The sequence below is a fragment of the Schistocerca americana genome, chromosome 2, assembly GCF_021461395.2.
Source record: "Schistocerca americana isolate TAMUIC-IGC-003095 chromosome 2, iqSchAmer2.1, whole genome shotgun sequence".
Classification (NCBI taxonomy): domain Eukaryota; kingdom Metazoa; phylum Arthropoda; class Insecta; order Orthoptera; family Acrididae; genus Schistocerca; species Schistocerca americana.
The window spans coordinates 81,873,294-81,886,282 of record NC_060120.1 but is presented as its reverse complement, the minus strand read 5'-3'; the positions used below and the strand labels follow the sequence as shown (position 1 = coordinate 81,886,282).

At 41.6% G+C, this 12,989-nt stretch overlaps 1 protein-coding gene across 1 annotated transcript in view; it reads right to left on the bottom strand.

Moving 5' to 3' along the window:
• LOC124593796 (secretin receptor-like) overlaps nucleotides 1–12,771 on the bottom strand; it is a 144,623-nt gene extending 131,852 nt beyond the window's left edge. Inside the window, exons 1-2 of the mRNA XM_047132144.1 lie at nucleotides 12,761–12,771; nucleotides 12,483–12,571 (exon numbers count right to left, since the gene is read on the bottom strand). Coding sequence (XP_046988100.1) covers nucleotides 12,483–12,571; nucleotides 12,761–12,771 — 100 coding nt within the window. The remainder of the gene's footprint in view (nucleotides 1–12,482; nucleotides 12,572–12,760) is intronic.
• Between the last annotated feature and the right edge of the window lie 218 nt (nucleotides 12,772–12,989).

Below are 12,989 nucleotides of genomic sequence, written 5' to 3'. Positions count from 1 at the left end.
AAGCTCTCCTGCAAGAGTTCGAGTCTCGGTCCGGCACACAGTTTTAATCTGCCAGGAAGTTTGCATTCAGTATTATTTACTCACATTGCCACTTCAGACACTCAATCATTTTAATACTGTTTCTCATATTAAAATTATTATGTGTTAGGAAACAGTGATACAACAAAGGTACTGTATATGTGAAAGCCTGGTCCGATGTACGAAATGACTTGATGGACATAATCAGATCAGGCTGAAGAAATAAACAAATAAATATGTCCCAAGTTCAAATGAATAATTCTTTTATGCTTATACTGACAAACGATAAGCATTGCGGCTGGATTCTGTAATGCAAGGGAAATTTAATTATGAGAAAGCGCTTGTAGGGCACTTCGAGTTGCGTGGCTGGTGTTTGTTTTGCTGATAACAAATGGTGTCGTGAGTGCCCGTGCATTACGGTACTGAAGTTAAGCACGCAATCTGACCATGATCGTGGGTTTAACGTTTCGGAAAAAGAAGTATTAAAGTTTTATATCCTATCGACATCAGTCAGCGGTGGAGCACTATCTTGGTTAGACCAGGATGTGTGAGGATACCAGCCATGGATTGACTGAACTAACCATGCTTGAATTCTCCCGATGTGATTTACAGAAATGTTGGCATTACGCGTTCTCAAGTCCCGAACATGTATCCAGTGGCAAGAAAAATGCCACAACTCAGTAACATTATCCGGATTACAGTGGCAATTTTGTATTGTATACGAAAAGGACATAATCCAATTAAAGTCTTACAATAACTAAGCAATATATCTAGGCACTCTACCAGATACTTCACATTATGGTTAAGTCACCATGGTAAGTGATAATAGAGACGCAATGTAATGTGTGGATAAACACAGAGTAGAAGAAGGGACAGGCTAACAGGACACGTTATATGAGCTGCATAGAGCAAAACCTGTAGGGAAAGTGAGAATTTGGAACATATTCTAAGGATGTAGCGGCATCTGGACTGGGAGTCGTTGGGACGAACTGTCCTTATCTTTTGGCCGGCCGTGAAGGCCGTGCGGTTCTAGGCGTTTCAGTCCGGAACCGCCTGAGTGCTACGGTCGCAGGTTCGAATCCTGCCTCGGGCATGGATGTGTGTGATGTCCTTAGATTAGTTAGGTTTAAGTAGTTCTAAGTTCTAGGGGACTGATGACCTCATTTGTTAAGTCCCATAGTGCTCAGAACCATTTGAACCATTTGTCCTAATCTTTTATTTAGCCGCACAATGTATTAGATGCAAACAAAACAGAACTATATTTGCAACTCTGTTACGTCAGTTAAGCAGAACGAATAGTAATAATTATTTAAATAAAAAAGCTTTTTAATTTGACAAGCTTTTAAAACGGACGAAAAGGTGTGGCTCTGAGCACTATGGGACTTAACATCTGAGATCATCAGTCCCCTAGAACTTAGAACTACTTATCCTAACTAACCTAAGGACATCACCCACATCCATGCCCGAGGCAGGATTCGAACCTGCGACCGTAGCGTTCGCGTGGTTCCAAACTGAAGCGCCTAGAACCGCTAGGCCAAACCGGCCGGCACGAAAAGGTATAAAATAGTGTCTCCCAGCCCCATACAACTTCCTAACGCCACACAGGAACTCCTGAAAATTCGTGCTTGTGAGTCTTCAATAGCTCTGACAATACTTGAAAAATTTAAAACGAAAAACGTGAGGAGCATGCTATAGGTAACTGATAATGAATAGTTCACCTAATCAGTAACAGTGTTATTGCATTGCAAATGATAAGAAATATTATGTGATTTTGTTCAAAAACAGCTACTCACTGCATTCAGTATTATTATCTTTTCCATGCCCCCCCCCCCCCTCCGCCACCCCCCCACCACCACCCCACCACCACTCTTTTTAAATCTTACAAGTAGTTTCACTGATGTTAAGAATTTACAAGTCCAGATGTTCACTGCTATCTGTATGCAGTTAGTTGAAATTAGTTCCTTCTTTTTAGTTCGTTTCAAAGCGTTGTATTACAAATTATAAATTTCACTTTTCTTTCAGTTTCTCTTTATCTGAGTCAACCACTTCAACCACTACATTGCTTCATCCCACGTGTATCTCGCGAAAAGACCGAGATGGTAAAATTAGAGAGGTTAGAGTTAAATCGGTGGCGTGTCAGCAATTGTTCCTATCGCGAAACATTCGCGACTGCAACAGGAAAAAGGGGAATAGCTGTAACATGCAAAGACCCTCCGCTAAATGCCAGACAAAATAAAACGAATTAATATAGCAATGTCATCGGGTTTCGAGTTATCTGAAAGGTTAGACGCTCTAGCTCATCGAGAAGTTAGTTTAAAATCGATTGTAAAACTTGTACTGAGCGGAGAAACAGGCAAACAAAATACACCCGCCACACACCAGACAAGAAACAGAGTCAGCACTACATTGTCACCTACATCTGATCTACGGCGGATGTTTCAAGTCTCTATCTCATCAGCGAGTCAGTTTAAAATCAACTGCAAAATTTCAAGCGGACAGAAAAACAGACAAGAAAGCACCTGAATAATATGGTGTCAATAAAAAGCCAACAATAAGCAATTTTCCGAACGTTGACATGAGACTAAGTTAAATTTCTTCACCAGACATTCAATTGGTACATACACCACAAGACAAAAATACGCACCACAAAGGAATTATAAGGACGACACGGAAATCGATACATATGACGCACATGTACAGGCAAACAAATGACTAAAATTTCAAAAAAATTGTGTGGATTCTTCAAGAAAAAGAAGTTCCTAGTTCATGAAAGTGAATGAAGCGTTGGTACTCCTCTGGCCCTTATGAAAGCATTAATTAACAGAGTTTGTGGACGTCCTAAGCCATTCGAAAAACTGTCATCAAACATGGAAATGACTTAAACATAATAATAAACGTATGAAAACAGATAATTGTATGTTACACATAAAGCTTGTAAAAAAAAAGAAAAAACAAGAAAAACTTTCATAATTCTGAGTAAATATTTATGACAATTTGATGATATTAAATAAAAGAACTATTAACGTGTGAAAAGAACAAGCCGCAGTTTATGCCAGTACCTAAATAAAAATGGAATAATACATAACCGACTGTGTATGTACGCGGATACACATACATATCCACTGAAGCGCCTAAGAAACTGGCACAGGCATGCGTATTCAAATAAAGAGATATGTAAACAGGTCGAATACGGCGCTGCGGTCGGCAACGCCTATGTAAGACAACAAGTGTATGGAGCAGTTGTTAGATCGGTTAATATGCCAGGTTATCAAGGTTTAATTGAGTTTGAACGCTGTGTTATAATCGGCGTACGAGCGATGGGACACAGCCTCTCCGAGGTAGCGATAAAGTGGAGATTTTCCCGTAAGATCGTTTCACAAGTGCACCGTTAATATCAGGGATCAGGCGAACCATCAAATCTCCGACATCGCTGAGACCGGAAAAAGATACTGCAAGAACGGGACCAACGACGACTGAAGAGAATCGTTCAAAGTGACAGAAGTAAAACCCTTCTGCCAATTGCTGCAGATTTCAGTGCTGCGCTATCAATAAGTGTCCATGTGCAAATCATTTAACGAAACGTGATCGATATGGGCTATCTGAGCCGAAGGCCCACTCGTGTACCCTTGATGACCGTACGACATAATGCTAAACTCATCTCCTCGACCCGTCAACACCGACACTGGACTGGTGATGACTAGAAACATGTTGCCTGGTCGGACGAGTCTCGTTTCAAATTTTATCGAGCGGAGGGACGTGTACGGATATGGAGACAACCTCATGAATCCATGGACCCTGCATGTCAGCAGAGGACTGTTCAAGCTGTTGGAGGCTATGTGATGCTGTGGGGCGTGTGCATTTGGAATGATATGGGACGCCTGATACATCTAGATACTACTCTGACAGGTGATACGTACGTCGGCATCCTGTCTGATCACCTGCATCCATTAATGTCCACTGTGCCTTCCGACGGTAGGTAGTTTGTGCTAGGTTCCTACGGGACCAAACTGCTGAGGTCATCGGTTTCTAGGCTTACACAGTACTTAATCTACTTTAAACTAACTTACGCCAAGGACAACACACTCACCCACGCCCAATGGATGGCTCGAACCTCCTACGGGGAGAGTCGCTCGAACCGTGGTAAGGCGCCTAAGACCACGTGGCTACCCCGCGCAGCTTCCGACGGACTTGGGCAATTCCAGCTGGACAAGGTGACAAAAGGCCCCCTAGAATTATTGCAGAGTGGCTCCAGGAACACTTTTCTGAGTTTAAACACTTCCGCTGGCCACCAAACTCCCCAGACATGAGCTTATCTGGAATGCCTTGCAACGTACTGTTCAGAAGAGCTCCCCCCCACACCCACCCGTATTATTACGGATTTATGGACAGCCCTGCAGGATTCATGATTCATGGTGTCAGTCCCTTTGAGCACTATCTCAGACATTAGTCGAATCCATGCCACTCGTATCACTTCTGATTGCTCGCGGGGATCCTACAAGATTTTAGGCAGGTGTACCAGTTTCTTTGGCTTCTCAGTGTATAAAAACATTTCTTAAAGCCCTCAGAGTGATTGATAATGTCAGTAACACTCTGACAGTGGAGCTACGATCATTACAACTGAAGACACATCCAGCGCTAGGCCGCACTTGCACGAACACAACCAGAGCCAGACCGCACGTGCACGACTCTCAGGGAGTAAATAAGGCTTGGCAAGCTAAGCGAAGTTAGCCAAAGTTCGTTTGGCCACTAACATGCATGAGAATATTCAAATCACTCTGTCGTGGTGGACTGGAAAGCTAAAGTGTTTTCTTTTTTCTTTTTATGACTCTCACCGGACAAATTTTCTGTGGTGCTCGGCTGGCGGTGCCGCATACGAAACAGACAGCTGCTAGCTTCTTATTCACGGCTGCCCTCAGTCCGTAACTAGCGTGCTTCTCAGCTTCTGTTACCAAGCGCATCTCCTTCAATGGGCTTGAACGTGTAAGCATCTAACCCAGGTATGGTTGCTAAGAGTATTGCGCTAGTTTGACTGTTAAGTTACTAAGCCACACTGAGCAGAGGCTGCGCAGGCAGAGGTCTGTAATAGGGAAAGTGCAGCATGTCACACACTCTAGCAGGACACTATAGTATACACTTCTGTGCTACAACGCTCAGAGATACAATAGGGAGAAGACCTCTGTTCGTAGCAGATTTACAGCAACAACCATTTTGACTTTACTGCTTTGAAACGAGCTTCGAAATTTCGAAGATTTGAGCTTTTCTTGATAGGGAGGACTCAGTATGTCTTCCTGGACACAGGGTTACTCCGATGGAAGAAAATCGCAATACCTAAAAATAACTAATGTAGAGTAATGAAATTTCTGGTATACTTCTCTCAAAGTCACATAGATAAGTATTAACAATGCAAGGTCACAGGTTAACGTAAGCGCAAAATAACATATTGTAAATGTGAAAGGCTGGTGCATTAATAATAATCGGTGTAACCGCCTAAATGTTGAATGTAAGAATACAAATGTGAATACATTGTGCTGAACAGGTGCTGGATGTCAGTCTGTTGGGCAGAGTTCCAGGCCTGTTGCACTTGGTCGATCATTAAAGGGGCAGTTAATGTTAGTTGTGCATGAAGCAGGAAATGTCGTCCAATGATGCCCATAAGCGCTCAATTGAACAGAGATCTGGTGGCGGAGAAGGCTATGGCAATATGTCGACACTCTGTAGAGCATGTCGGGTTACAACAGGAGGTATGTGGGCGAACGTTACCCTGTTGGAAAATGCCCCCTGGAATGTTATTCATGAACGGCAGCGTAACAGGTCGAATCGCCAGACTGATGTACAGATTAGCAGTCAGGGTGTTTCGCATAATCAAGAGAGTGCTCCCGCTGTCATACGAAATCGCATCTCAAACTCTACGTGTAGGTCCAACGTGTGTAGCACACAGACAGGTTATCTGCAGGCCTGCTTGTAACCAATACAGGGGCATCCCCGGCAGAGAGGCGGAGCCAGCTTTCATCAGAAGACGCAAGACCTCCACCCTGCCCTCCAATGAATTCTCACTTGACATCATTGAAGTCGCAGATGGCGGTGGTTTAGGATCAGTGAAATGCACGATACAGGGCGCCTGGCTAGGAGCTGTCCTTGATGTAATCGATTTCTAACAACTCGTTGTGTCACCGTGGTGCCAACTGCTGCTCAAATTGCTGCTCCAGATGCAGTTAGATGCTCCAGAACCATACTCAGAAAACGATGAGCTTTCTTCTAGGTAGCGGCACTTGGTCGTCCGGAGCCCGGTGTCCTTGCGATCGTACATTCTCGTGACAACTGCTGCTAGCAATAATCTACAGTGGCACAGTGCACTATCGCAGAAGGTACGTCCAACGCATCGTAGTTCCTTTGCACTCACTACCTCGTTCAAACTCAGTGACGTACTGATAATGGTGTCCTTGTCGCCTTAAAGGTATTCTGGACTAACATCAACTCACAAAGTCCAGTCTCAAAGGTAACTAACCCTCAAAAGCATTACAGCATATATTTAAAGCAAACTTGATTTGCATCCTCATAGTGGCGCTACTAGGGCCACTTTTAAGCGACTGCACGAAATTGCAATAGACATCATCTTCGAGACCTAGAAACATCCCCACCAAATTTCAATTATGTTGCACAAATCCTTTTTGGTTTTGCTATTTTTTTCCGTCAGTGCAATTGCAAATAACTTTGAACATGGCTGACGTTTTCTAGCAACCGTATACACAAATTTGAAAAATATGTAAAAATCAGCCAACCGGTTGCACAGGTTTTCTATTTACCTTGACCAGTTTTCGTCACCTCTAAGGGTGACTTCATCAGAAGGTAAGGTAATTACATGAAGAACATATCGTCAAAGATGTACAGTGATTTAAGAGCTGAGTTGCTCAAGTCATACATTAAAATATTAAACATAATGTTCTTCACACACCACCAGTGTTACTTATGTTTTAATGTTTGACCTTTTCAAGAAAATTATGTTTTGTATTTTAATGTATGACTTGAGCAACTCAGCTCTTAAATCACTGTACATCTTTGACGATATGTTCTTCATGTAATTACCTTACCTTCTGATGAAGTCACCCTTAGAGGTGACGAAACCTGGTCAAGATAAATAGAAAAGCTATGCAACCGGTTGGCTGATTTTTACATATTTTTCGCATTTGAAAATGTTGAAGTAATTTCAGACATCCATAGCGGAAGTGTATTGGGAGCATTGCTGTCCATATCGTATATAATGGACCTCGCAGACAATATTAATGTAATGTCTGAATTCTAGCAGCTGTTCAAGTTAACTATAGTGGCGTACTGCTAGAAAATGGATACGCTGGTATTCATTCAGCTGTATATAACATTTCAAAGAGGACCAAAAATCAACAATTTGCTTTAAATGTTCAGAAATTCAAAGTTTTTCATTTCTCCAAACGTAGAAATGTTGTGTCTTGCGACTAAAATATCAAGAAATCACAACTGAAATTCAACTCATACTAACAGCTGTGTGCATCAGTTTCTGGGGATAAGATGTAGAATGATCATGTAGGATGAGTCGTAGGTAAAACTGGTGGTAGATCTCGGTTCATTGGCAGAATACTGAGAAAATATAGCTGGAGTAGGAAGGAGATATCTTATGAAACATTCATGTGACACATACTAGAATAGTGCTCAAGTACACCGAAACTGTACAAACAGTGAGTGTTGAACGTAGAGAAAGAAGGGCATCACAAATGTCATAGACTTGTTTGATGCCCGATATAGTGTCTCTGAGAAACTGAAGAAACGGAATTGGTAGATACTTGGAGACGCCAATAAAATCGCGAAAACCTACTTACAATGTTTCAAGAAACAGTGCTGAACAGTCTATGAATGTACTACAACTCTCTAAGCATCGCCATGAACACAAGACAGAATGTTAACCACCACACCTTTATCGACTCACCTTATGTCACTGTCGGTCCTTCCAAAAGAAGATTAGCTTACGCTTTCAAAACAGCATTTCTGCATAATAAATCCTCATTGTGCTAATATTATTACTCGATGAGGATTTATAATCAGGACTGTTGATTGTGTAGCCTGATGACGTTCTTTTGAAAGAAACCGATAGTGAAATGTGAATGTGTATCAATGCAGGTATGATGATTCTCCTTAATATTTACAGTAATCAGTTGCAGAGCTCAAGCTAATGAAGATTAAACTGTTTCTTGGCCTGCAGTAAAAGTAATAAATAAAAAGAGAAGCGAATAAAAGTAAACAGCAAGAAGACACAAATAAAACATTTGATGATTATCGTAATAACACATTTTTTTGAAGATGATTATGTTTAAGGTTTACTTGAAGCGGTTCAAGAATTGGAAACAAAACTAAATAAACGTTCGAGGTAAGATCAAGATCCCAGAGAAGGAACTTCTGGATATAATCCTTATCCTCATAAAAAGGCTAATACAACAGAAAATAAAATGGAAGTGAGCGATACTGAAAATACAACAACAGCTGGTGAACGAAGAGGTGCTAAGCGTTTTAGTAGTGGAAGTTCTGGTGGTACTTTAAGTCATCAAGATGAATTTTTACGTGAAAGTCTGACAGTCAAATTAAAATTGTGGTATACATTTTATAAAATTCATTTATTTCAAATATGTGGTTCTCTTTATTGTTGAGATGATGTCAAAATGACAAATATAAGTATTGTTGGTCCAACAAGATGAAGTGCATGTGGTGCTCAGTGGTATTCTAATCATTTAGCACAAGTTTTATCCCCTGGTCACTCGGAAGGTTGACATACGTATTGTTACGTGAAAAACATTGAATTAAATGTTATTCCTATCAGACTTGAAGCTTCATTTAGTACAACAATTACTTTGGCTGGATCTGCAGGTATTGCGTGGTAATTTAGCTGTAGTTCATGAAGTTGTATCACATAACTGATGTTGCAAAAAGAACTGATATAACAAATATTGCATTGGGTGATGCAAATAATGATACTTATTCCTCTTCTTTGCCTATTCCTAGAAACTGACCAAATTATGGTTGTTGGTTGATTCCAATTGTTGAAAGTGATAATACTGGTAATATGTGGTCTGGTGGTTACAACTATGATCATCCTTTTTTAGGTAGTACATATGAAGGAACTGCTAGTAGAACAGCTGATAACTGTGAATGATTTAGTTGATCATAGACTGTAAAGGTGGGACCAATAAACCCGAGTAGTGGAGCTATGGATTTGGTATTTATTTTACAAAAAAAAAAAATGTTTACTATTAAAAACATTCTTGATCACAATTTATCTATTATGGTGACCGGTTTCGAGCACCACTAGTGATTCTCCAGCAGAAGGAGGTTCTTACTCATTGGACTGTAGATGACCACAGTAGTGGTCGAAACCGGTCACCATGATAAATAAATTGTGATCAAGACTGTTTCTAACAGTAAATATTTGTAACACATTGATCACTGTCACTCCCACAATGTATTCAAAAATAAAAATAAAAATGGTTCAAATGGCTCTGAGCACTATGGGACTTAACTTCTGAGGTCATCTATCCCCTAGAACTTACAACCACTTAAACCTGACTAACCTAAGGACATCACACACATCCATGCCCGAGGCAGGATTCGAACCTGCGACCGTAGCGGTCGCGTGGTTCCAGACTGAAGCGCCTAGAACCGCTCGGCCACTCGGGCTGGCCTTATTTTACAACCTCATGGTTAGAATCATTTAAGCAATCATTCTTTCCAAGTTCTATATGCGTATAGAATAGAAGAAATCTGTATACGCTGACCAGTGAGTGCTACGGCCATGCATTCCAGTGCTCTACAGATGTACGCAGCATATTGCACGAAACTGTGTAGCGGTAATACTGTTCTGATGAGGCTGCATTCCCAGTTGTTTGTTCTATTATGTTCTACATAAATATGAAATGACATTATTTTCAGTAACTATTTGAGGTATCAAAATGACACACAATGATAGTATATGTCACCTCTCTGCCGCCAGTAGCAAAATGGCGCAGCCTATTGATAAACGGCAACAGTCTATCATCACATTAAAAAGTGGGTAGCAGATGAAGACCCTTCCAGTGTCCTTGGTGAAATGCACACACCGTGCCGTCTTAAAATACATTTATGAGCTACCTGTTTCGGTCATGAACCATCTTCACAATGGAAACATATCTGTTATGACAACAAGTATGCCATGTGATGTTGTCACAATAGGTATTTTTCAACTGTTGAAATGGTCCTAGACCGAAACTGATAGTGAATAAATATATTGTAAGACAACACAGTGTGCATCATACAATGCTCCAAGGATCTCGATGCTGCTGACATGTGTTTGAAATAAATTTTGGTTCTCGTGTAGTCAGACAAGTTTGGATGACTACATCTCTGTGAAAAACCGGCGCTACAGTCTGGAACCGCGCGACCGCTACGGTCGCAGGTTCGAATCCTGCCTCGGGCATGGATGTGAGTGATGTCCTTAGATTAGTTAGGTTTAAGTAGTTCTAAGTTCTAGGGGACTGATGACCTTAGATGGAAAGTCCCATAGTGCTCAAAGCCATTTGGTCGCCTAATCGCCATAAACAAGTGCTGGGCGTATCGCTATGAACCCGAGGCGCCCAAGGAATAAAATAATCAATACGTGTGGATTCACCACCGCCGAAAGAGACGAAGGTCCTACCTTCAACGAGTAAAGCGATATTCGGTTTTGTTATTTGGGACTGCCATGGTTTGGTGCTAATTGTACTAAGTAATTACGTCTGTAATGCATAATTCTTCACAGGAGCAGGGTACTGAAATCTCCTGACGTGGTTATGAAACGTTCTCACGTGGAAGTTTTGTGGGGAGCTGTCCACTAATAAGTCCCAGATCATTCCATCAAAAGCGGTGGCAGCGCGTGCCGACAGAGAAGCACACATGTGCCGCCCACACGTGTCGCGCACCCCATATCCTTCTCCCGCAGGGTCACACGCTGCAGAGGCTGCCGGTTTTTATGAAGAAATGTACGGCGAGCCATATGACAAAGGGTATCAAATGTTGCCTCAGTTCCATATCCTGACAAGGACCTAATGACTTATTCCACTTTTGTAGCCTGAACAAAACATTGCATAGAAGCCATTTCCATAATGGGGACAGGTTGTTCGAGATGTAAGGTGTCCTGAACAGCCAAAATGCAGACATATACAACCAATGTTTCCACTAAGTCATCTGACGCTTGGAAAAATGTGTCGCATTGAGTACTGAATATTTAAAGAACTTCTAATATCCTGTTTCGTTGCAGTCAGGATGTTTCATGATAATAATTAAAACTCTGCCGGCCTTTCCTGCCTTTTCCGACGTCAGTGTTTTTAAGCAGCCGGCAAATTAACGAGTGAAAACAATTCTTTTGTAATGGTCATCCCTTTTAACAGGTCATCATATCATGATTTAAAACAAATTTATTGAAATATTACATCTGTGGAAAGAAATCTGTATTCTAGAATGTCATTGGAACCCCGATTTCTGCCTTCATTGGCAATGCGCTAGCAATTATCCAATAAAATTGTCACGTGCAATTTTCGCAGAAAATATTCTGTTTACAGAAAAGGACTTAATTATGTATGTATGCAGACTGAAAAAAAATTGTATCAAGACCAGAATTCGAACCCGAGTGGGCTGATTCGGATTGAGGAGGGAGACATGCTAGGGTAGTCCGTGCATGCGTGTATAGCCACTGTGACGTAGTGGTGCCGGGCACGGTAGCTCAGCGTGTTCGGTCAGAGGGTTATCTGCCCTCTGTTAAAAAAAAAAAAAAAAAAAAAAAAAAAACTGAGTGAATGGATCAATAACGAACTTCAATGGGCGTCAAGAGACGTCCGCCACGAACAATTGCAACGAACTATAACGAACACAATGAGATTAAAAAAAATAGTGGTTAGCTCATCTGCCTCGTGAGTGGGAGACCCGGGTTCGAATCCCTACCTTGCTAAAAATTTTCATTCGTCACTTCAGTCTGCATATAAATACCATAGATGTTTGAGACTTGAAAAGGTTTCTGGAACGATATAGTTTCATTTCAAAATAATTAATGCTCTGCAACCGCCAATAGGTTATTGATGAGGAAACCTCCGCGCTACATTTATTATGTTTGGAATGGTGGCGTTGTAATATCGTAAAATAGCCTCCGCGAGTTTTGGAAGGAAGGAGGAAGTGGAAGTGACAAGTTGAACCTGTGAGTCAGTCCAGGAATGCATTTATGGCATATAGGTAGAATACTGCTCGCGTTCGTCAAAGACCCTGTGTTTCCACTTGTCACATAATAACTGTCGCTACTAATACTCTTCTTAAAGTGAGGAAATGATTGCAGTTTCCACTAGCATATTCAGCTATGAAGAAATGGATCAGAGGTGTATGGTGCAAACGCCCAGGTTCGTGATATGGTTAGAAATGGTTGTAGCAGCAGGAGCACAGGTTACCTCCCGCCTCATACTGGGCAGCTCTTGCGTGGCAGGCCTTCTCCTGCTGGGCCAAAGCCTCCAGCTGCGCCCTCAGGTACGTGGCAGACCTGCAACAGTGGCAAAGGACACTGGCGTTACTGAAGGTTGTAGCAATCAGAGCAAATCAAGGAGCCCCAGAGAACCTCCTACCAGAGTCATCTAAACCGAATGAAAATGGGTTTTTACATAGATGCAGTTCCAAGTGAAGTTGCTTAATGACCTTGTAGGCGCACTGTACTCTTCCCTATTATACTTACCCTGTAAACATTGCGGTCCATTTGGGAGGAATACAGATGATTAGTTCATCTGGTAGAATCTGATATGAAGGAACATGCGCTAAGGTGACATGTGCTCCATAATTACTTGTTCCAGAGCTAAGATACTGGATTTACCATGTTTCTCCCTCTTGTAATTATAGTTTGCATCCGTTTTTAATTTAGTTGCTTATATACAATTATTATGGCGGTGTATGAGGATACCGTGACA